This window comes from Tursiops truncatus, chromosome 9, assembly GCF_011762595.2.
Source record: "Tursiops truncatus isolate mTurTru1 chromosome 9, mTurTru1.mat.Y, whole genome shotgun sequence".
Classification (NCBI taxonomy): Eukaryota; Metazoa; Chordata; class Mammalia; order Artiodactyla; family Delphinidae; genus Tursiops; species Tursiops truncatus.
Window position 1 is genome coordinate 92,234,753 of NC_047042.1, and position 22,500 is coordinate 92,257,252.

A 22,500-nucleotide genomic window follows, 5' to 3' on the forward strand; every position below is an offset into this window, starting at 1 on the left:
ATAAAATATCTTAAGATTTATCCTCTCAAAATTCTCCAGGTTTAAAAAAAAAAGTCAATAGTAGTGAACTCCTTATCTCATCATTATAAAACTATCTGCCACATAGTAAATCTGATTGGCATCAGGTGTATCTTACACTCGTCCAAAAGATACCTTATCTATTGAAGCACAAACCTGATCTCATTATTCACCGCTAATGGAGCCTCCAAAACACTAACACCCCCCAGGAAATCGAAAGAGCCCAGCTGTACTAATCAACAAGGCACAAGGGAAAACACTTGATGCCAAAAGGGTAGCAATAACTATCCATCTAGAAAACTAAACTGTGGTCCAAAGTCCATATATAGAAAAGTAAGAAGTGCATTCCTGCCTTATAGATCACTCTAATCTTGGCTCCTGCCTACTCTTTTAGAGGACAGGTTCTCAAGCTCTGGAACTGTACCCTCTACCTTATCTCTGAGGTAGAGAGGTTCCACTGTTCCAGGCCTCATGCTGGTGACACTTAGCTTAGGCTAGGTTCTGGCAAATGCAAAACCAGATAAAGGGAGAAGTATTGAAGGAGAGCTTTAACATCTATCTTTCTTCAGTCCTCAAGGAAAGCTATTCCACTTCCATTAGTCTATCTTTCAGAAACATTTACACAAGTGTGTCAAGATGTATGCAGAAAGAGTCTATTTACCATATATGTAACAGATTTCTTAAAAACTTAAATGTCTGTTAAGAGGGATGGTTAAATATACTGAATTTATATTCTTATGGACTATTATGCAATCATTATAAAGCTAGGTGTACTGACATGGAAAGATGCCCATGATGCTTCGTTTAACTTAAAAAAAAAAAAAAGAAGAATATCATACAAAATATGATTCCATTTTTTAGTTTTAATAAAAGGAAAAAATGGAAAACAATGAAGGAAAGGAAAGGGAGAAAAAAAAGAAAGGAGAAAACTTTGGGTTCACAGACACATGTTTTATATATAGAAAGACTTTGGAAGAATACACAATAATCAATTAACAACTGTTTACCTCTGGTAGGGTACTTTCACGTTTTTACTTGATATACTTTCGTACCACTCAAATTTTTAAGAGTTTTCTTTCAATAATGAGTATCTATTACTTTTTTTTTTGAATTTTTTTAATTGAAATATAGTTGATTTACAATGTTGTGTTAGTTTCAGGTGTACAACAAAGTTAGTCAATTATATACATACATATATGTTATTACTTTTTAAATTAAAAATAAAGTATAATGATTAAAACAAAACTCTTTAAATATGTGTTGTTTTTTTAAATAACAGAACTGATTTTCAACTTAGGTAAAATATCAATGTCAAAATTATTCATCCATACTTCATATTCTCTACATAAAAATTCATTCACAAGAACTTGAAGATTTTTGACATTAAAAAAAATATAAAAGTACATACAAAGTTGTGTGTTGTAAGTGGAACATTCTCCAACACTTCTACATGCAATTCCTCTCCAGTAAGCCAGGAAATATCAGTGTCCCAGCCAATTGGTTTCTTCTCTCTGAAAAGTGTAGACACATCCTTTCTTGGTTATCATACCTAAAGATCTTCATAAACCTCATGCTGAAGATATGAAAATTGGTTATTGAGGGGCTAGTAATGGTGAGGGAGTTTTGGCTCCCTGGTCTTCCATCGTTAGAAATTTAAATGGCAATAAATTAATTTTTAAGTTTACCCCAAATAAATGTATCACTCTTGGACAAACAGCAGGGTAAAGAGATGTACTCTTTTCTTCAAGTCAGCTCCAGAAAAGACCTACAACAGCAGAAAATGGATTGTTCCTGGGGTCCAAAAAAAAAAAAGAAATCACAGGTACAGATTTACGTACCCATTCAAAGAAAAAGAGTACTCAAGGGACAATATGCCCCAAAAAGGAGACTTTTTTTTTGTTTTAAAAAAACAGGACTCAAAATTGGGGTTGGGGGGCTCATGGCAAAATTTTAGATGCATTCTGAAAAATAATTCAATATAAAATGTTAATTTTGGTAAGTCTTTTGTGAAACTATGAGTTTATATTAAAAATAAAGGACTGGGAAAGAGTCCATTATTCAAATAAGACACATAAAAAAATAGTTCAAAAATTTTAAGAATCTCAAACTCTAAACAAAGTCATTTGATCAGAGAAACAAACACTATCATCACAAGAAATTATCTAATGTTAACTCCTCAAAGGGCCTACAAGATTTCTTTAGGCTAATTAACTTAGTATTAATATTTTTTTCCTGAAGCTGATTTTCAATACCCTAGGTCTGGGTAAAGATCTTACAGAAAACCCCAAAATTTCATGTCTGAGGTTTTTTTTTCCTTTTTTAAACAAAGTTTCACATCACATACAAACCATACCCATCCTGAATTCTGTAAACAGCACAGCACTCTGGGATTAGACCTCTCATCATCAGTGCTTTCTTTAGGCTGTCCCGGACTGTAACTCCACACCTTGCAGGTACCTATGGTATCATAAACATATGATATGAGGTAAAGGAAATAAATTATGTATTTTCCACATCATTGAAAAAAACCAATAATTTACCTTTATAACACCTTTAAAATGTCATATGGATTACTGTGTCAGAAAATTATTTCACTAACTTAATATTAATGGGAAATTATGACTCAAGTATCTATTATTACTCACCAACTTAAATCAAAGCAAAATTAATTTTTAGTTTTTTATTAAAATTACAAAATATCTTAAACATATAAAAGAACAGAAAATACTACAGATCCTTATGTGCTCACTGCTGAGAAATAATAGATGTCAACATTTAAAGCAAAATCAATTTTGATCCAACATTGTTCAAAGCTGAAAACTCTTAATCCTTCAATCATAATGATGGTCCCTAAGAGATGTCTTACTGATCCTAAACATAGCAGAAGAAAATACCTGTCTTAATGTGTATAGTTGATATCTGCTGTTTAGTTGTTTGGCACTCCTATTTCCTCTGGGAATCCACCCCTCCCTAAAAACCACATGGTTCTGGAGAGGCCATCAATCACAAGGGTCACTACTTTTCTGGCTACACATGACATAAGCCGGCTAATCAGTTTCCCATATCCCTAATCCAGGGCTAGATATATGACCCAAACAGCACCAGAGTTCTTTCCTTAACTGACAGATGGACACTGGTTGAGAGAAGTTTCTGTTTCTACTGTAGTTAAAGTGTTCCAAAAGGATAGAAATCTGGAGTCCCTAATGGCCATCTTCCCTAGTACACTCAGAAAACCTGGCTACAGAATGAAGCTAACCTAAGGAGAAGTAGAGATGACATTAGGAGCGGGGAGAAAAGAGGCACTGAAAATAGAGATAAGAATCTTTCTGTATATTTGAAGTTATCTCTATCCTGGCCTTTTCTGCCAGCGACCCATCTCCCCAGATATTAATCCGAATAATTTAAAACTGAAAAAGGACTGACAAACACAGCGTAGACTAAAGTGAAGCAATGGGAGTTCAGGTTGGTCAGTCTTTATGGGGGGAGGGGAGTGCAGACAGAGGAAATGTTAATAACAAAATTAAAGGTTTCATTCTTTTAAATCACTAAAGTACTCAGCAAACCAAAGGTTTCCAAAGAAATTGGGAAACTTATGCTAGAGGGGGAAAAATGGAGTGAAAATGAATATAAGACAGCTGAATCTAAACAGTATATTGAAGGGGAACAATCGAGAAAGCCAAATTAGAACCTAAGATTAGATAACACAGGAGGCAGATTTTAGCTCAATATAACCGTTAAAACTATCCAGCAAGGGAAAAGTTTACCATGAGGGAGTAGGTTCATCATTGGAAATATTCAAGAGACTGGATTGGTACAGTTGATCCTCTTTATTCATAGACTCTGCATTTGCAAATTTGTTTGTTTGCTAAAATTTATTTGTAACCCCAAAATCAATACTTGCAGTGCTTTTGCAGACATGCACAGAGGACAGAAAAATTTGAGTTGCTCAAGGCATACTTTCCCAGCTGAGGTTAATCAAGGTGACACTGCCTTCTTTTTCTAGCTCTCATACTGTTGACAAGTGCCAGGTGACTTTTAAGCTAATGGACCCCAGTCCATTCTAGGGGCCAATATACAGAGGCCATCTTTGGCTCATTTATAACAGTAATCCTGCATTTCTCCTAGGAGCAATGGTTCAGTATTCACTAATTCAGTGTTTGCAGGGAATGTATAGAACATAACTATTGCAAATCGTGAGAACTGGCCATACCTTCCAGAAATAATGAACAGAAGGGAAAGCTTACTTTTTCCCTCTGCAACTCATATTCTGCCTACTCTAAACCAAAAACTTCTTGATTGACAACCCTATCTTTAGTTTTAAACCCCATCCAATCTATCCTATCCCCATGTTATCAGTGAAATCTTTCTAAAGAAGGTATTCTTAACATGTGTGCGTGTCAAATACTTCTGAGAACCTGATGAAAGCCTTAGAGACTCTCTCTGGAACATAAAATTTCAAGCCCATTATGGACTGCTGAGGAGTCCACTGAACTCAGATTTAGAATCCCATTCTAAGGTATAACCTTACATTTCATTAGTCTTCTCAAAATTTTCCAGTTATTTATAGGACAAAATTCAAATTCCTTAATATGGCATACGAGGTCATCAATGGGTTGGGGCTATCAACCTTTCAGTTCCTTTGGTAATTCCCCTCATGCACTCCTGTAATGCCATCTTCTAATATAGCTATGCTCCCTTATGCTTCTCTGAACAGGTTGATTCCAAGGTGTATATATGTTTCATCAGTAGGCAAAAATTTGGTTTTCCACTCTTATCACCAAGGGAAAGTCACCTATCAGTCCTTCATTCACTTCTGTAGGCTGATTTGTTCCTTCATGATACCTGTTCAACAGACTGACACACCAACAGAATAAAACAGAAAGACCAAAGCAGACTCCAACACATAAAGAAAATCAAAATAAAATAAAGGCAGCATCTGAAACAGGATAAACAGGCTTCCTACACCAGGAAGCCTACACAACCCACTGAACCAACTTTAGCCACTGGGGACAGACACCAAACACAACGGGAACCACAAACCTGCAGCCTACAAAAAGGAGACACCCAAACACAGTAAGAAAAGCAAAATGAGAAGACAGAAAAACACACAGCAGATGAAGGAGCAAGATAAAAACCCACCAGACCTAACAAATGAAGAGGAAATAGGCAGAATTCAGAATAATGATAGTAAAGATGATCCAAAATCTTGGAAACAGAATAGAGAAAATGAAAGAAACATTTAACAAGGACTAAGAAGAACTAAAGAGGAAACAAGCAATGATGAACAACACAATAAATGAAATTAAAAATATTCAAGAAGGGATCAATAGCACAATAACTGAGGCAGAAGAACGGATAAGTGACCTGGAAGATAAAACAGTGGAAATAACTACTGCAGAGTAGAATAAAGAAAACAGAATGAAAAGAGCTGAGGACAGTCTCAGAGACCTCTGGGACAACATTAAATGCACCAACATTCGAATTATAGGGGTCTCAGAAGAAGAAGAGAAAAAGAAAGGGACTGAGAAAATATTTGAAGAGATTATACTTGAAAACTTCCCTAATATGGGAAAGGAAATAGTTAATCAAGTCCAGGAAGCACAGAGAGGTCCATACAGGATAAATCGAAGGAGAAACACGCCACGACACATATTAATCAAACTGTCAAAAATTAAATACAAAGAAAACATATGAAAATCAGCAAGTGAAAAACAACAAGTAACACACAAGGGAATCCCCATAAGATTAACAGCTGATCTTTCAGCAGAAACTCTGCAAGCCAGAAGGGAGTGGCAGGACATATTTAAAGTGATGAAGGAGAAAAACCTACAACCAAGATTACTCCACCCAGCAAGGATCTCATTCAGATTTGATGGAGAAATTAAAACCTTTACTGACAAGCAAAAGCTGAGAGAGTTCAGCACCACCAAACCAGCTTTACAACAAATGTTAAGGAACTTCTCTAGGCAAGAAACACAAGAGAAGGAAAAGACCTACAATAACAAACCCAAAACAATTAAGAAAATGGGAACAGGAACATGCATATCGATAACTACCTTAAATGTAAATGGATTAAATGCTCCCACCAAAAGACACAGACTGGCTGAATGGATACAAAAACAACACCCATATATATGCAGTCTACAAAAGACCCACTTCAGACCTAGGGACACATACAGACTGAAAGTGAGGGCATGGAAAAAGATATTCCATGCAAATGGAAACCAAAAGAAAGCTGGAGTAGCAATTCTCATATCAGACAAAATAGACTTTAAAATAAAGACTATTACAAGAGACAAAGAAGGACACTACATAATGATCAAGGGATCGATCAAGAAGAAGATATAACAATTGTAAATATTTATGCACCCAACATAGGAGCACCTCAATACATAAGGCAAATACTAATAGCCATAAAAGGGGAAATCGACAGTAACACATTCATAGTAGGGGACTTTAACACCCCACTTTCACCAATGGACAGATCATCCAAAATGAAAATAAATAAGGAAACACAAGCTTTAAATGATACATTCAACAAGATGGACTTAATTGATATTTATAGTACATTCCATCCAAAAACAACAGAATACACATTTTTCTCAAGTGCTCATGGAACATTCTCCAGGATACATCATATCTTGGGTCACAAATCAAGCCTTGGTAAATTTAAGAAAATTGAAATTGCATCAATCATCTTTTCCAACCACAACGCTATGAGACTAGATATCAATTACAGGAAAAGATGTAAAAAACACAAACACATGAAGGCTAAACAATACACTACTTAATAACGAAGTGATCACTGAAGAAATCAAAGAGGAAATCAAAAAAATACCTAGAAACAAATGACAATGAAGACACGACGACCCAAAACCTATGGGATGCAGCAAAAGCAGTTCTAAGAGGGAAGTTTATAGCAATACAATCCTACCTTAAGAAACAGGAAACACCTCGAATAAACAACCTGACTTTGCACCTAAAGCAATTAGAGAAAGAAGAACAAAAAAACCCCAAAGTTAACAGAAGGAAAGAAATCATAAAAATCAGATCAGAAATAAATGAAAAAGAAATGAAGGAAATGATAGCAAAGATCAATAAAACTAAAAGCTGGTTCTTTGAGAAGATAAACAAAATTGACAAACCATTAGCCAGATTCACCAAGAAAAAAAGGGAGAAGACTCAAATCAATAGAATTAGAAATGAAAAAGGAGAAGTAACAACTGACACTGCAGAAATACAAAAGATCATGAGAGATTACTACAAGCAACTCTATGCCAATAAAATGGACAACCTGGAAGAAATGGACAAATTCTTAGAAATGCACAACCTGCCAAGACTGAATCAGGAAGAAATAGAAAATATGAACAGACCAATCACAAGCACTGAAATTGAAACTGTGATTAAAAATCTTCCAACAAACAAAAAGCCCAGGACAGGATGGCTTCACAGGTGAATTCTATCAAACATTTAGAGAAGGGCTTCCCTGGTGGCGCACTGGTTGAGAGTCCGCCTGCCGATGCAGGGGACACGGGTTCGTGCCCCGATCCGGGAAGATCCCATATGCCGCGGAGCGGCTAGGCCCGTGAGCCATGGCCGCTGAGCCTGCACGTCCGGAGCCTGTGCTCCGCAATGGGAGAGGCCACAAGAGTGAGAGGCCTGCGTATTGCAAAAAAAAAAAACAAAAAGAACCCCAAAAGAAACATTTAGAGAAGAGCTAATGCCTATCCTTCTCAAACTCTTCCAAAATATAGCAGAGGGAGAAACACTCCCAAACTCATTCTATGGGGACACCATCACTCTGATACCAAAACCAGACAAGGATGTCACAAAGAAAGAAAACTACAGGCCAATATCACTGATGAACGTAGATGTAAAAATCCTCAACAAAATGCTAGCAAACAGAATCCAACAGCACATTAAAAGGATCATACACCATGAACAAGCGGGGTTTATTCCAGGAATGCAAGGATTCTTCAATATATGCAAATCAATCAACGTGATACACCATATTAACAAATTGAAGGAGAAAAACCATATGATCATCTCAATAGATGCAAAGAAAGCTTTCGACAAAATTCAACACCCATTTATGATAAAAACACTGCAGAAAGTAGGCATAGAGGGAACTTTCCTCCACATAATAAAGGCCATATATGACAAACCCACAGCCAACATCGTCCTCAATGGTGAAAAACTGAAAGCATTTCCACTAAGATCAGGAACAAGACAAGGTTACCCACTCTCACCACTCTTATTCAACATAGTTTTTGGAAGTTTTAGCCACAGCAATCAGTGAAGAAAAGGAAATAAAAGGAATCCAAATTGGAAAAGAAGAAGTAAAGCTGTCACTGTTTGCAGATGACATGATACTATACATAGAGAATCCTAAAGATGCTACCAGAAAACTACTAGAGCTAATCAATGAATTCGGTAAAGTAGCAGGATACAAAATTAATGCACAGAAATCTCTGGCATTCCTATATACTAATGATGAAAAATCTGAAAGTGAAATCAAGAAAACACTCCCATTTACCATTGCAACAAAAAGAATAAAATATCTAGGAATAAACCTACCTAAGGAGACAAAAGACCTGTATTCAGAAAATTATAAGACACTGATGAAAGAAATTAAAGATGATGCAAATAGATGGAGAGATATACCATGTTCTTGGATTGGAAGAATCAACATTGTGAAAATGACTCTACTACCCAAAGCAATCTACAGATTCAATGCAATCCCTATCAAACTACCACTGGCATTTTCCACAGAACTAGAACAAAAAATTTCACAATTTGTATGGAAACACAGAAGACCCTGAATAGCCAAAGCAATCTTGACAATGAAAAACGGAGCTGGAGGAATTAGGCTCCCTGTCTTCAAACTATACTACAAAGCTACAGTAATCAAGACAGTATGGTACTGGCAGTAAAACAGAAATATAGATCAATGGAACAGGATAGAAAGCCCAGAGATAAACCCACGCACATATGGTCACCTTATCTTTGATAAAGGAGGCAGGAATGTACAGTGGAGAAAGGACAGCCTCTTCAATAAGTGGTGCTGGGAAAACTGGACAGCTACATGTAAAAGTATGAGATTAAAACACTCCCTAACACCATACACAAAAATAAGCTCAAAATGGATTAAAGACCTAAATGTAAGGCCGGAAACTATCAAACTCTTAGAGGAAAACATAGGCAGAACACTCTATGACATAAATCACAGCAAGATCCTTTTTGACCCACCTCCTAGAGTAATGGAAATAAAAACAAAAATAAACAAATGGGACCTAATGAAACTTCAAAGCTTTTGCACAGCAAAGGAAACCATAAACAAGACCAAAAGACAACCCTCAGAATGGGAGAAAATATTTGCAAATGAAGCAACTGACAGAGGATTAATTTCCAAAATTTACAAGCAGTTCATGCAGCTCAATAACAAAAAAACAAACAACCCAATCCCAAAATGGGCAGAAGACCTAAATAGACATTTCTCCAAAGAAAATATACAGATTGCCAACAAACACATGAAAGAATGCTCAACATCATTAATCATTAGAGAAATGCAAATCAAAACTACAATGAGATATCATCTCAGACCAGTCAGAATGGCCATCATCAAAAAATCTAGAAACAATAAATGCTGGAGAGGGTGTGGAGAAAAGGGAACACTCTTGCACGGCTGGTGGGAATGTGAATTGGTACAGCCACTATGGAGAACAGTATGGAGGTTCCTTAAAAAACTACAAATAGAACTACCATATGACCCAGCAATCCCACTACTGGGCATATACCCTGAGAAAACCATAATTCAAAAAGAGTCATGTACCAAAATGTTCATTGCAGCTCTATTTGCAATAGCCAGGAGAGATGGAAGCAACCTAAGTGTCCATCATCGGATGAATGGATAAAGAAGATGTGGCACATATATACAATGGAATGTTACTCAGCCATAAAAAGAAACGAAATTGAGTTATTTGTAGTGAGGTGGATGCACCTAGAATCTGTCATATAGAGTGAAGTAAGTCAGAAAGAGAAAGACAAATACCATATGCTAACACATATATATGGAATCTAAGAAAAAAAAATGTCATGAAGAACCTAGGGGTGAGACGGGAATAAAGACACAGACCTTGTAGAGAATGGACTTGAGGATATGTGTGGGGGGGGGGGAAGGGTAAGCTGTGACAAAGCAAGAGAGTGGCATGGACATATATACACTATCAAACGTAAAATAGATAGCTAGTGGGAAGCAGCCGCATAGCACAGGGAGATCAGCTTTGTGGTTTGTGACCACCTAGAGGGGTGGGAAAGGGAGGGTGGGAGGGAGGGAGACGCAAGAGGGAAGAGATATGGGAACATATGTATAACTGAGTCACTTTGTTATAAAGCAGAAACTAACACACCATTGTGAAGCAATTATACTCCAATAAAGATGTAAAAAAAAAAGAATTACCTATTCAAAAAGGAAAAGGGGAAGGGGAGCACTGTCTCAAATTTTAAGGCTGAAAAGACTAAAAAGATATTTTCAAAAGAACCAGGTTAATGCCTCTTCTCCAAATTACAAAATTAAATGTCCCTGATTAGGCTGTCAAAGAAGCAATACCTTTTCTCTAAAATAATTTAAAAACAAGCATCCTACCTTAACAGCGATCTATAGTCAATGTAATCATCTGAATATTTGCAAAGGAAAATTTAGACCAAAACAAAATGTATCAGTCTAAACTTTAACATACCAGTTTTTAAAGTGAATATAAATCATCTTTTATCAATGGATTCATGATGGTCCACCACACTACCCTACTTTTGTGTATGTTTAAAATTTTCCATATAAAATGTTCTCTTAAAACCTTAAGAACTCCTTAAAGGAGTGGCCATCAAAATTCAGGTGGCCATCACAATTACTACATGTTTAATTATCTGAGCTAGTAGATTAATGTGGTAGTTTAAATTCTTTACAATGCAGACTTTATTAGATGCTTTAAGTAAACTTCATGATACACTGAGATCTCCTTGTATAAAACTGGCACAGATTATACATGCTAATATATGGGTTTTTAAAATAAACCTAAATTTATAGCTTCCTGATTTTATCATAATTTATCTTGATGTCAAGTCCTTTTTTAGGAGTGTTAAACCAGTCATAATATAGTTTATTATTATAGACTGTTAAACCAATTCACAATAAAAGGAAAAATTTAATATGATCTGCTTATAACATGGTCTTTTTAAAGTTAAAAGAGGCTGACTATATATACTACCAAAACTTCCTAAGGTGAAAGCGATTTTAGAATTAAGTATGCCTCCTGGTCAAGTTGTATTTAACTGACAAAGAACAAGTGATAAAGGTGGTAGGTCTCTTACTCCTAAATTGCTGGTCCCAATTAAATCGAAAACCAAAACTAAATTTAATCAATTACCTCTTTAGACCTCCAAGGGGGAAAACTTATCTAGCAACAGATTAAGTCCTTTCACTGTGGCAAAAGTTAATAGAATTTATGAGGAGTCAAGAATGTCCCAGACTTCACAGCTATTTTATTAAAATTAAACACAGTATTTTAAATATCAACATGAGTTAATACTGCTCCATATAATACTCTGCCTCACAAAGTTACTATGAGGATCAAATGAGAGTATGGGGGAACATTTTTACAAACTGTAAACCACTATGCAATAGGTATTCTTCTTGTCTACAAAAGGATGGAATGTGTAACTCTCTTTCATCACTTGCAGATCTTAGAGGTTTCTGCTTTACTTTTTGCTAAAAATAAAAGGAGAGGGAGGGTATTCCCTGGGGTTCTAGCATCTACTCTAATGATGTCCCTTTACTCAATCTATTCCATTAAAACTACTTACTTGTGCTAGTAAGAGAGTTAGAGTTTCCTACATGTTTTCGTGCTCTTTACATGTTTTTCCTCAAACTGGCTAAAACAAGAACAGCTTGTTTAGCTTCTCCTTAACCCTTCCAATCCATAAACATTTCTTGCTTTAATTACCACACAACCAAGGCATGATTTTGAAGGATCCAACATTGCCCTATGTGTTCCCACTGTCCTTCCTTTCATTATGTTAAATACAATCACACCTACTAATTGTTAGACACTGAGGAAACCAAAAAAGATAAGCTGCTTTGAGAGCTTTCTCCCCAAAGATGTTAAAATTAATTTAGTAGTTTTAGATATTTTTTTCAGACACCTGCTATTTACAGCCTTTGAACCAAATCTGCATTTCCCATTGAGAGATCCACTTACAGGTGTGCAACTTGGAAATACCCTGTTACTTGTAGACAAAGAGTCCTGTATAAAGATGTTCATATTTTAGCACTGTTAGTAATAACAAAAAACCTGAACATAACCTAGATGTCTGTCAGGATAAACTATGTTAAATTGAAAAGAATCAGACCTATATGTATCAACACATACATATGTATACCTTGAAATTATAATAATTTTGAATAAAAAGGACAAGATGTTGAACATTACATACAGTATCATACTATTTTATATATTAAAAAAATGCTTATAGGTACATATCCATGTAGTAAAATATAAAAATTTCGATTGAATGTACCCCACATTTATCATAGTGGCTACTTCTTGGGGGACAAGGTGGGATGAAGGATGTTTGGGAAGGGAATGGGACAGGTAAGAGGAACCTAAATATATATATGTATGTACGTATATATGGATATATGTTATATATGTGTGTGTGTGTGTGTGTGTGTGTGTAATATGAAGCAAATATAACAAACATTAATACTTGTTCATTGTAGGTGACTAAACACAGGTGTTTAATATATTGTCCTTTATACTTTTCCATATAAATAAATTTCCTAAATAAAAAAGTTAAAAACCTTATGAATGTTCTTTTCTAAACCTCTGCTACTTCCTCAAATCAGCATGAATATGTTCATCAGTTTTTTTTTCCTAGTGGGAACTGTTTCTTTTTAACTTTCTATTTTTCTTTTGTTCTATGTTCTTTGAATTTTTCCAACTCTACTATGAAAAATTTCAAACACAGAAAATTAGGAGTGGTACAATTAACATCCAAGTTCTCTCAGATCCTAAAATTATTTTTTCATATTTGTTTTCTCTCTTTAACATTTTGTTTCCATCATACCATTTGAAAGTAAGTTCTAAATTGACTGACTGAGATAGAATTCAGAATAGTGGTTACTCTTGAAGGTGGTCACTGAATTGAGGGAGCACAAGAGAACACTCACATTAGAAATGTTCTATATCTTGGTCTGCATGGCACTTACACATGTAGAAAGTCACTGAGCTGTACACTTGAGATTTGTACACTTTACTATATGTAAGTTTTATTTCAAAAAAGGGGCGGGAGGGGGGTTGCAGGCATCATGACAATTTACTCCTAAATATTTAAGCATGTATTTCCTAAGAATAAAGACATTCTCCTACATAAAAATATCGCTATTCTCACACTTAAGAAAACTAATAATTCCATAAGAACACATCATATTCAATCAACACTCAACATTTCCTATCTCAAGAAGGACTTCTACAGCTCTTCCCCACCCTGGTCCCAAACCAGGATCACACAGCGCATTTGTTTGTTTTGTCTCTTTAGTCTTACTCAGTGTAGAATAATCCCCAACCTTTTATCCTCCATGACACTGAGTCCAGGCTGTTCATCTTATAGAATGTCCACCTTCTGAATTTGTCTAATTGCTTCCTCATGGTGCTTAACTTTTCCCTTTATCCCGTGTTTCTTATAAAATGGAAAGTCCAGAAGCTTAACATTCAACACAATCATTTTTAGTAATAATACTTCAGAGATGATGACTCATGCACTGAGTTTTAAATTTTAAGGCTACCTAGAAATTCTATTTGGTTCCTTCTTAGGAATCTAATCCTGCTATTTTTAAGTCTTCTAATGCACTGATGGTAGACTGTTTCCTTGCATATTATAACTTGTGATTTTGACCTTGTCATTGAGGCATTCTGTATGTGAATTCCATGAGACCTATATGGGCTAAGGGAGGGTATGCATTTGTTTCTGCCCAGTTCCTGAATGCTATTACCACTTCAGGAGCAGTTGTTAATTTCTTGGGTTAAGAATTCCTGAATAATATAGATAATATAATTATGAACCCCACATGCTATGGTAAGAACAGGTCTATAGTTAAGAATTCACAAGGGAAACTTTAACCTTTATTTGGAGCCCTGGCACTAGTACTCAGACTTGAGTGTGGTTCAAGTTTGACAGGTATAAATGTCAAATCTGACACTAAAAACAATGCAATTTGTTCCAGTTAAGGAACACAGACTTAGGCACCAAATAATTATGTCTTTTCCATTCTTGTTTGAAATGGATGCTTACATTTGCATGACCACTGGGTATCACATTTCATTTTCAACAACTAGTCTTTCTGAAAAATACAAAGAAAAAGCAATGATGATATTAAAGTTGACTCACCACCGTCCTCTGTTTATTGGGCAGGAAGACTCTAACGATAGGTTTTTGTGGTGACTTGGGGTTGCTCCGTGACACATCTGTGGGATTTTGAAAAACTGAAAGAGATGAAGGCAGCACTGAAAGGCTAGAAGAGGAAGAAGATGTAACGGTGTCTGTTGATGCAGAGCTAGAAACAGAAAAATCAGTTCCATTCCCCAGGGATTCCAATAACTGTTGTTCTCTTTGTTGGAGGGCATCTAGCTTGCTGGTGTATTCTTCATAGGCCTATAAAATAAAGTAGACTTACATTGAATCTGGACTTTTTCCTGACAGTAACAAAAGGAAATATGAAATTTAAGTCTTTGATTATAATCTCTTTATAATCTAGCTAACACGATTTTGTATTACAAATTACAAAATAAGTGCTGGAAGTATTGTAAATTAGTACTTTTACCTTTAAATTGATAAATCTTTTGTTATAAGACACTACATCTAGAAACTGACATACACACACACACATATATGTCTATAATAGCCATGAATATTAATTTTGAAAAACCAGTATTTGCAATTTTCTGGCCAAATCACAATTTATATTCCAAACTACATATCTAACATAAGATAAAATACTAATATATCACAGATAAATACCCTATTAATTTTTTTTCCAGAAAAGTTGTAGGCATATAAGGTTTCATACTTCTCTCTGCCTCTCTCTCTCTAAAGAACTGAGAGAGAGGTTGAGAAGGAGATGAGGTGTTAGAGAGATCTGTCAAAAAACAAGACTAAGGTACACAGTGTCAGATCTCACCATTACCACCAAAATCAGCTCAACAGGGATTAGAGGATGTATAACTGCCACTTTTTTTTCTGAAACAGCTATTAGTTAAAATACCTTCTTTTACTCACTATGGGTATCTTATGACCTCCCCTTTCCCATCAAATACTGCTTAGAGAATAGAATTTTGTTTGAAAAGGTAGTTTACACCCTGCAGTCAAGAAATTTTGAGGCCATTATCCATCAGGGTATCTTTCTAGAAGTTTCATTTTACTAAAGCTATAAGGTCAAATGATCACTTAAGATATCATATTCTAAAAGTAGGAAGAATCTTGGAAAGAGAATGCTACTGAAAATAAAGAGATGGAATGAATTGGAATGTATGTGTCCATGGTCCTTTGAGGCAGTAGTAATCACCTTCCCCCACACTATAATCCACCATGTCTCCCTACCACCCCAAATAGATGCAACACTATAAAGATTTATGAAAGGCTACAAAGATTGAAAAGAATCAAAGATTTAAAAAAATGGCATTTCCCATCACTTATTAGGCTACAAAGAAGCAGATGGATGCATTTTTATTTGTGCAAGTATTGTACATGAGAAATAAACAAAGATAAGAGTAAGGAAAGAGGGGGGTCTTAAAAGGTTAGCATTTAGATAGACAGAGTTAAGTGGGGAGAAGAGAGTACTGTGTAGCACAGGAGAAATTTTGTAACAGAGTAAGGAGGTAAGAAATTTTAAGACATAGAGGAAAACTATGGACTAGTATAGCTCAACGTCATACAATACCTGGGACATATCAAGGGATCAATAGATGTTTGTGAAATTTAAGTGAAGAACAGGAACACAAATAATAAGACTGGAAAAGTGGGTAAGGGCCCAGCTTGTAGAGAATGTACATACTATGTTATGAAGCCTGAACTTCATTCTATAAGCAAGGGAGAATTATCTAAGGTAGAGGAGAATAAAGGAGAAATTTCATTTCAATATAGGCCACCACACCTGATATGCTTGATCCTACCATATAATTTTTTGGGGGGGTGAGGAGGGAAAATACTAAAATGAGCTACTGAAGTAAAGGGCCTAAACTACACCAAAATGCCCTCTCCTTTAGAATCTAATAGTTGTCCAACGCTGACCTTGAAATGTTTCACAGCATCTCAGGCATTATAATCAAATCAGTCCAAAATTTTCTGAGCTGTATTTCTATTTAGCTTTCAGTTCGATGGGCTAATTACTTACGGGCATCTTTTTCAGTATGATCCACTTATTGAGATTTCGCTTATTCAATAAATATATATTGAGCACACATGTACCTAGTAGTGTTTGGGGCTCAAACCACAAAAATGAAGACTAACACAATTCCTACACTTCGAAGATTATGTACATGCAGCCTGGGAGACAAAAATTCCTCCTTGCGTAGATCAAATATTCTTATTTACTGTCACCTGGGCAAGTACATTTACTACACAAAGTTAGGCTTAGGAAAAGTAATAAATGTAAACAAATTTTCTGAATGTTATTTATCAAAATATTAGCCTTAATTTTTAAAAATATATTGTTCCCTCCACTGTGGATTACAATCTATTATTTCACTGCATTTATCAATAACTCTTCCTTAAGTACAAAACATTTACTTATTCCACCTCTCTCCATCCTCATAGCTGCAATCTACCAAGGTACTTGCCTACCTTGTTTTGAACCTGGTTTGACTCATTTCATCCCATTATCCTTGCTGCATGCCGTGTGGATGCTGATTACTCTTACAACACTCCTGCCTTGAAGTTCTCTAAACCTTGTATCTATAAACACATTTGTTTCTACTCTACCTTCAAGATCCAGAGATACAAACCAAAGAGTTCTTAACCAAAGAGTTCCAAATGATGACAAGATCTCAACTGGGAACCTCCCATACCCCTATGTACACACACTTATCCCACTGTCTTAAATTTCATCCTCACTACCACACTAATCTGTTCATTGTCAACATTAATCCCTTTATTTTTTTCAGATTTGTTTGCTGTTTTACTTCCCATACTTTGTGGCTCACCATTTCAACAATGCCAATGGTAACATCTTAGATTGGTTAATTCTTATTCTTTTACCAACTTGCTTGTCAAATATCAACTTTGGGTAAATTCTATCATTCAATTACTCCATTCTTTCTCTCAGGTTACCACACATTACTGAAGAAAATAATAAAACAAGGCCAACTGGTTCCATTATCAATTCATGGAAATTAGTCTTTCACACTACTATATGAAAATTTGTACTTATTTATTTAATTTTTTGAAATATTTATTTATTTATTTATTTTTGGCTGCGTTGGGTCTTCGTTGCTATGCGCGGGCTTTCTCTAGTTGCGGTGAGCGGGGGATACTCTTCATTGCTGCATGCGGACTTCTCATTGCAGTGGCTTCTCTTGTTGTGGAGCACAGGCTCTAGGCGCACGGGCTTCAGTAGTTGTAGCACACGGGCTCAGTAGTTGTGGCTCCCAGGCTCTAGAGCGCAGGCTCAGTAGTTGTGGCGCACAGGCTTAGCTGCTGTGCAGCACGTGGGATCTTTCCAGACCAGGGTTCGAACCCATGTCCTCTGCACTGGCAAGCAGATTCTCAACCACTGTGCCACCAGGGAAGCCCCTGTACTTATTTTTAATTCGTATTACATTTCTCACAATACTTACTCCCACCTTTCCTATGCTTCTCTGGATCCTAACTTCATCCCCCAACCTTTAATTCAGCATTACCTTCAAATTTACTCTGAAGATCAAAGCCATCAAATAACAGCTTCCTCTTCTTTCTTTGTCCAATCAATTCTCCCCATCTTTCCCCATCCTTCTTTTGCTCTCAATTTAGTATTAACACTGGGTGTTTAGAGCCTCTTCTGTGGAGGCCTTGGTTCATCATTATCTCCATTTTCTCTCGTATCTTCCAACTTTCTCTTTTTCTCTGTTTTCTTACCCTGCAACCTTGAGCAAGTCCTCCCACATAAACATACACCTCAAGCACCATTACCAGCATCAACAAAATTCCTCTGGTGCTTCAAGAAGCTGCAAAAAACAGATATTTCTTCAGCAGGCAGGTTTTCCAAAACCCCATTCCTTCTCATCAAAATCCTACTTATTGGGCTTCCCTGGTGGCGCAGTGGTTGAGAGTCCGCCTGCCGATGCAGGGGACACGGGTTCGTGCCCCGGTCCGGGAGGATCCCACATGCTGCGGAGCAGCTGGGCCCGTGAGCCATGGCCGCTGAGCCTGCGCGTCCGGAACCTGTGCTCCGCAACGGGAGAGGCCACAACAGTGAGAGGCCCGTGTACCGCAAAAAAAAAAAAAAAAAAAATCCTACTTATTTTTCAAAGTTTAATTCAAAGGTCTGCTTGGTAAAAATCCAAAATCGGTATTTTCTTTTCACTTCCTTTGGAGTATTACCACACTCTTCTTTATATGGCTTTTTACAAAATCATTTGTGAAAAAACTTTGTGAGCACTAAGTGAAATAATACTAGCAAAGGAAGTTATTACAGCAAAAACCCAATAAATACTTTTATTAGTAGTAATAAGTAGTACTAGTTCTTATCGTTATTACTGTATTACTTCGCTGAGTTCTCAGCATGACTCTACTAAATTATAAGGTAGTTGAGGGCACAGCTCATGTTATTTATTTATTTATTTATTTATTTATTCATTCATTCATTCATTTAATGGATTCTTTTCTCAAACTGAAGTATAGTTCATTTATTTTTGAACTTAAAAAAGAATGTAAGAACACAATATTATTAAGATGAAAATACTCCTCAAATTGATCTACAGATTCAATGCAATCCTTATCAAAATCCCAGCTGGCTTTTTTTTGCAGAAATGGACAAGCTGATCTTAAAATTCACACAGAAGTACAAAGTACTTGGAATAACCAAAACAATCTTGAAAAAGAACAGTTTGGAGATTTACATTTCCTGATTTCAAAAGTTACTAAAAGCTACAGTAATCAAAACACATGATATTGATACACATATAAAAAAACACAATAGATTGAGAGTCCAGAAAAAAAGCTGTACATTTATGGTTAACTGGTTTTTGACAATGTTACTGGTACAACTGAATATCTGCATACAGAAGAATGAAGTTGGACTACTACCTAACATCATATTACAAAATTAACTCAAAGTGTATCATACACTTAAAAGTAAGAGCTAAAACTAAAAAACTCTTAGAGAAAACACAGAAGTAAATCATCATGGCCCTGGATTAGGCAATGGTTTCTTAGATGACACACCAAAACACAGCAACCAAAGAAAAAGTAGATAAACTCGACTTCATCAAAATTAAAGCTTTTGTGCTTCAAAAGACACTATCAAAAGAGTGAAAAAAAGACATCCCACAGAATGGGAGAAAATATTTGCAAATCATACCTGATAAGGATTTCCTACCAAGAATATATAAAGAACTATTACAACTCAGTAATAAAAAGACAACCCAGTTTTTTAAATGGGCAAAGGATTTGAATAGACATTTTTCCCAAGAAGATATACAATATATACAAATATACAAGATATACAAGATACAAATCTTGTATAAGATTTGTATATATATACAAATGTATATATATACGTATATATATGTATATATATACATATATGTATATACATACACAAGATTTGTATATAATACAAATCTTGTATCTTGTATACAAGATATACAAATATACAAATACTAATAACCACATGAAAAAGATGCTTAATATCATTAGTCACCAAAGAATTACAAATCAAAATACCACAATGAGATGCCAATTCACACCTACTAGGATGGCAATAATAATAATAAATGGAAAATAACAAGTGTTGGTGATGATGTATAGGAACTGGAACCCTCACATTTACATTCCCACATTGCTTGTGGGAATGTAAAACGGTGCAGCCACTCTGGAAAACAGTCTGGTAGTTCCTCAAAAAGTTAAAACACAGAGTTACCAAAGGACACAGCAATTCCATCCCTAGGTACATAACTAAAAGAACTGAAAACATATGCCTACCACAAAAACTTGTACATGAATGTTCACAGCAGCTTTATTCATGATGGTCCAAAAGTGGAAACAACCTAAACGTCCATCAGTTTATGAATGGATAAACAAAATGTGATATATCCACATGACAGAATATTAGCCATAAAAGTAATAAATGCTACAATGAATGCTACAAGCTACAACATGGTTCAATTTTGAAAACATTCTGCTAAGGCGAAAGCAGCCTGTCACAAAAGGCCACATTGTGTATGATTCCATTTACACGAAATGTCCAAATAGGCAAATCCATAGAATTAGAAAGTAGATCAGTGGTTGCCAGGGGCTGGAGAGAACAACTGCCAATGCGTAAAGGGTTTCTTTTTGAGGTGATGAAAATGTTTTGGAATTAGATGGTGGTGATGACTGTACAATTCTGTGCATATGCTATAAACTATGCAATTGTACACTTTAAAAAAGTGAATCTTATGGTATATGAATTATTTCCCAATTAAAAATGGGAAGATGGGGACTTCCCTGGCAGTCCAGTGGTTAAGACTTCGCCTCCCAATGCAGGGGGTTTGGGTTCAATCCCTGGTCGGGGAGCTAAGATCCGACATGCCTCATGGCCAAAAAACCAGAACATAAACAACAGAAGTAATATTGTAACAAATTCAATAAAGACTTAAAAAAATAATAAACAAAAAAATTAAAATGGGAAGAAAATTCAGGACGTACTTAATTAAAACATAATGGGAAAAGGCAGTGGAAGAAAAAATTTTTATCATTAGAGTTCATTATATTTATTCTTTTTAACTTAATCTTACAAGATACAATGAAATCTTTCAAATTGCCCACGAGTGATAATTTATGAACTGTTCTGCATTCCAAAGGAAGTACCTAGCTTCCAGTATTATTTTCTTCGCAGATTTTTTTTTTTGGGGGGGGCACACTGAGTGGTATGCAGAACTTCCCTGGCCAGGGATTGAACCTGTGCCCCCTGTACTAGAAGCACAGAATCTTAACCACTGGACCACCATGGGAGTCCCAGTATTATTTTCATTGCAGTATTTGTTTTGATAAATGTCTCTGCATTATCCTGGGTTCTACACAGACTACAGATCAGAAAGGCTGTCAGCATCATAATAATGATATAGCAATTAAGAGCACAGGCTCTGATAAAAAAGAAAAAAAAAAGAAGACATACACGTGGGGAAAATGTAAGCAGTTATAGAAGACTCATAAAAAAAAGAAAAAGAACACAGGTTCTGAATTCAGAATGTCTGGCTTCAAACTTTGCCTACCCCATTACTAGTTGTGTAACTCTCGTCATGTTATTATTAAAACCCTCTGTGCCTGAGCTTCCTCATCTATAAAATGTAAATGAGAATATTAAATATAACTCACAGGGCAGGTTGAGGATTAAATGACCTACTGTATGCTTAGAACAGTTCCTGGCACAGCAAGCACTCAATAAATGTTAGGAGCTTTATTGTCATCATCTGTCTGTCTGCAGGGGACTCCAGCATACATATAAATTCAGGGGTAGCTTGGATTCAGTGTGTTAACACTAGATATGTAGGGTCATTCCAGAAACTTTATCCCTTCACCTCTGGAATCCAATATATCAGGTCTAGAAAGAAGAATCTACTACTAGAAAAGCATCTAGCATTATATCTTACACACAGAAGACATTCAAATAATTTGTTGGATGAGTAAATACAGAAGAATTGGGAGAAAAATAAGAAATTCTGAGGAACGACTTTTAGGGGAAACTCATCTTTTCTTCCTCTGTATGATGGTAAAAAGAAAAGACTGGAACCAATGATTGAAAAGACAAACCTGAAATTCTTTAGAGTACAATAGTTCATTTCACTGCAGTTATCATCAAGGGAATAAACAGAATGTTAATTATTATTCATACGCCAGTTGGAGAAAATCTAGAACTTAAAAACTCGTTTTTAAATAAATTAGTACATAGAAAAAAGAAAGCCACAAGGATTTCTGATGGTGATATAAGTGATTTCATTCTGTTCTGCTAAAAGGAAGAAATGGAGAGATAGGTAAAGATTTATCTCTCTATGAAAACACCAAAGGGGTTTCTTTCGAAATGCTGTAGCACAACTTCTACCTGCCAGTGCACAAACTAATCTGAAGCCAAATTGTGAACACTGGGAAAATTTTACTTTTTAGCCTCTTATTTCAGGAAATGTAAGCACAGGCACTAGTCTAGGGGTGTATGTAACCCCATTCTGGTTGGTGAAATGTAAAGACTTGTAAGGGATT

The 22,500-nt window shown here is 35.8% G+C and overlaps 1 protein-coding gene across 11 annotated transcripts in view; it reads right to left on the reverse strand.

Annotated features, from left to right (window-relative positions):
- BRAF (B-Raf proto-oncogene, serine/threonine kinase) overlaps window positions 1–22,500 on the reverse strand; it is a 161,370-nt gene that overhangs the window by 75,379 nt on the left and 63,491 nt on the right. For all 11 annotated transcript variants that reach the window (XR_012334121.1, XR_012334120.1, XR_012334118.1 and 8 more), the window contains exons 3-5: window positions 14,461–14,724; window positions 2,372–2,475; window positions 1,427–1,529 (exon numbers count right to left, since the gene is read on the reverse strand). Coding sequence is in view for 6 of the 11 variants with exons in the window: in XM_019945688.3 (XP_019801247.1) it covers window positions 1,427–1,529; window positions 2,372–2,475; window positions 14,461–14,724 (471 nt within the window). In the remaining 5 variants the exon portion in view is untranslated. The remainder of the gene's footprint in view (window positions 1–1,426; window positions 1,530–2,371; window positions 2,476–14,460; window positions 14,725–22,500) is intronic.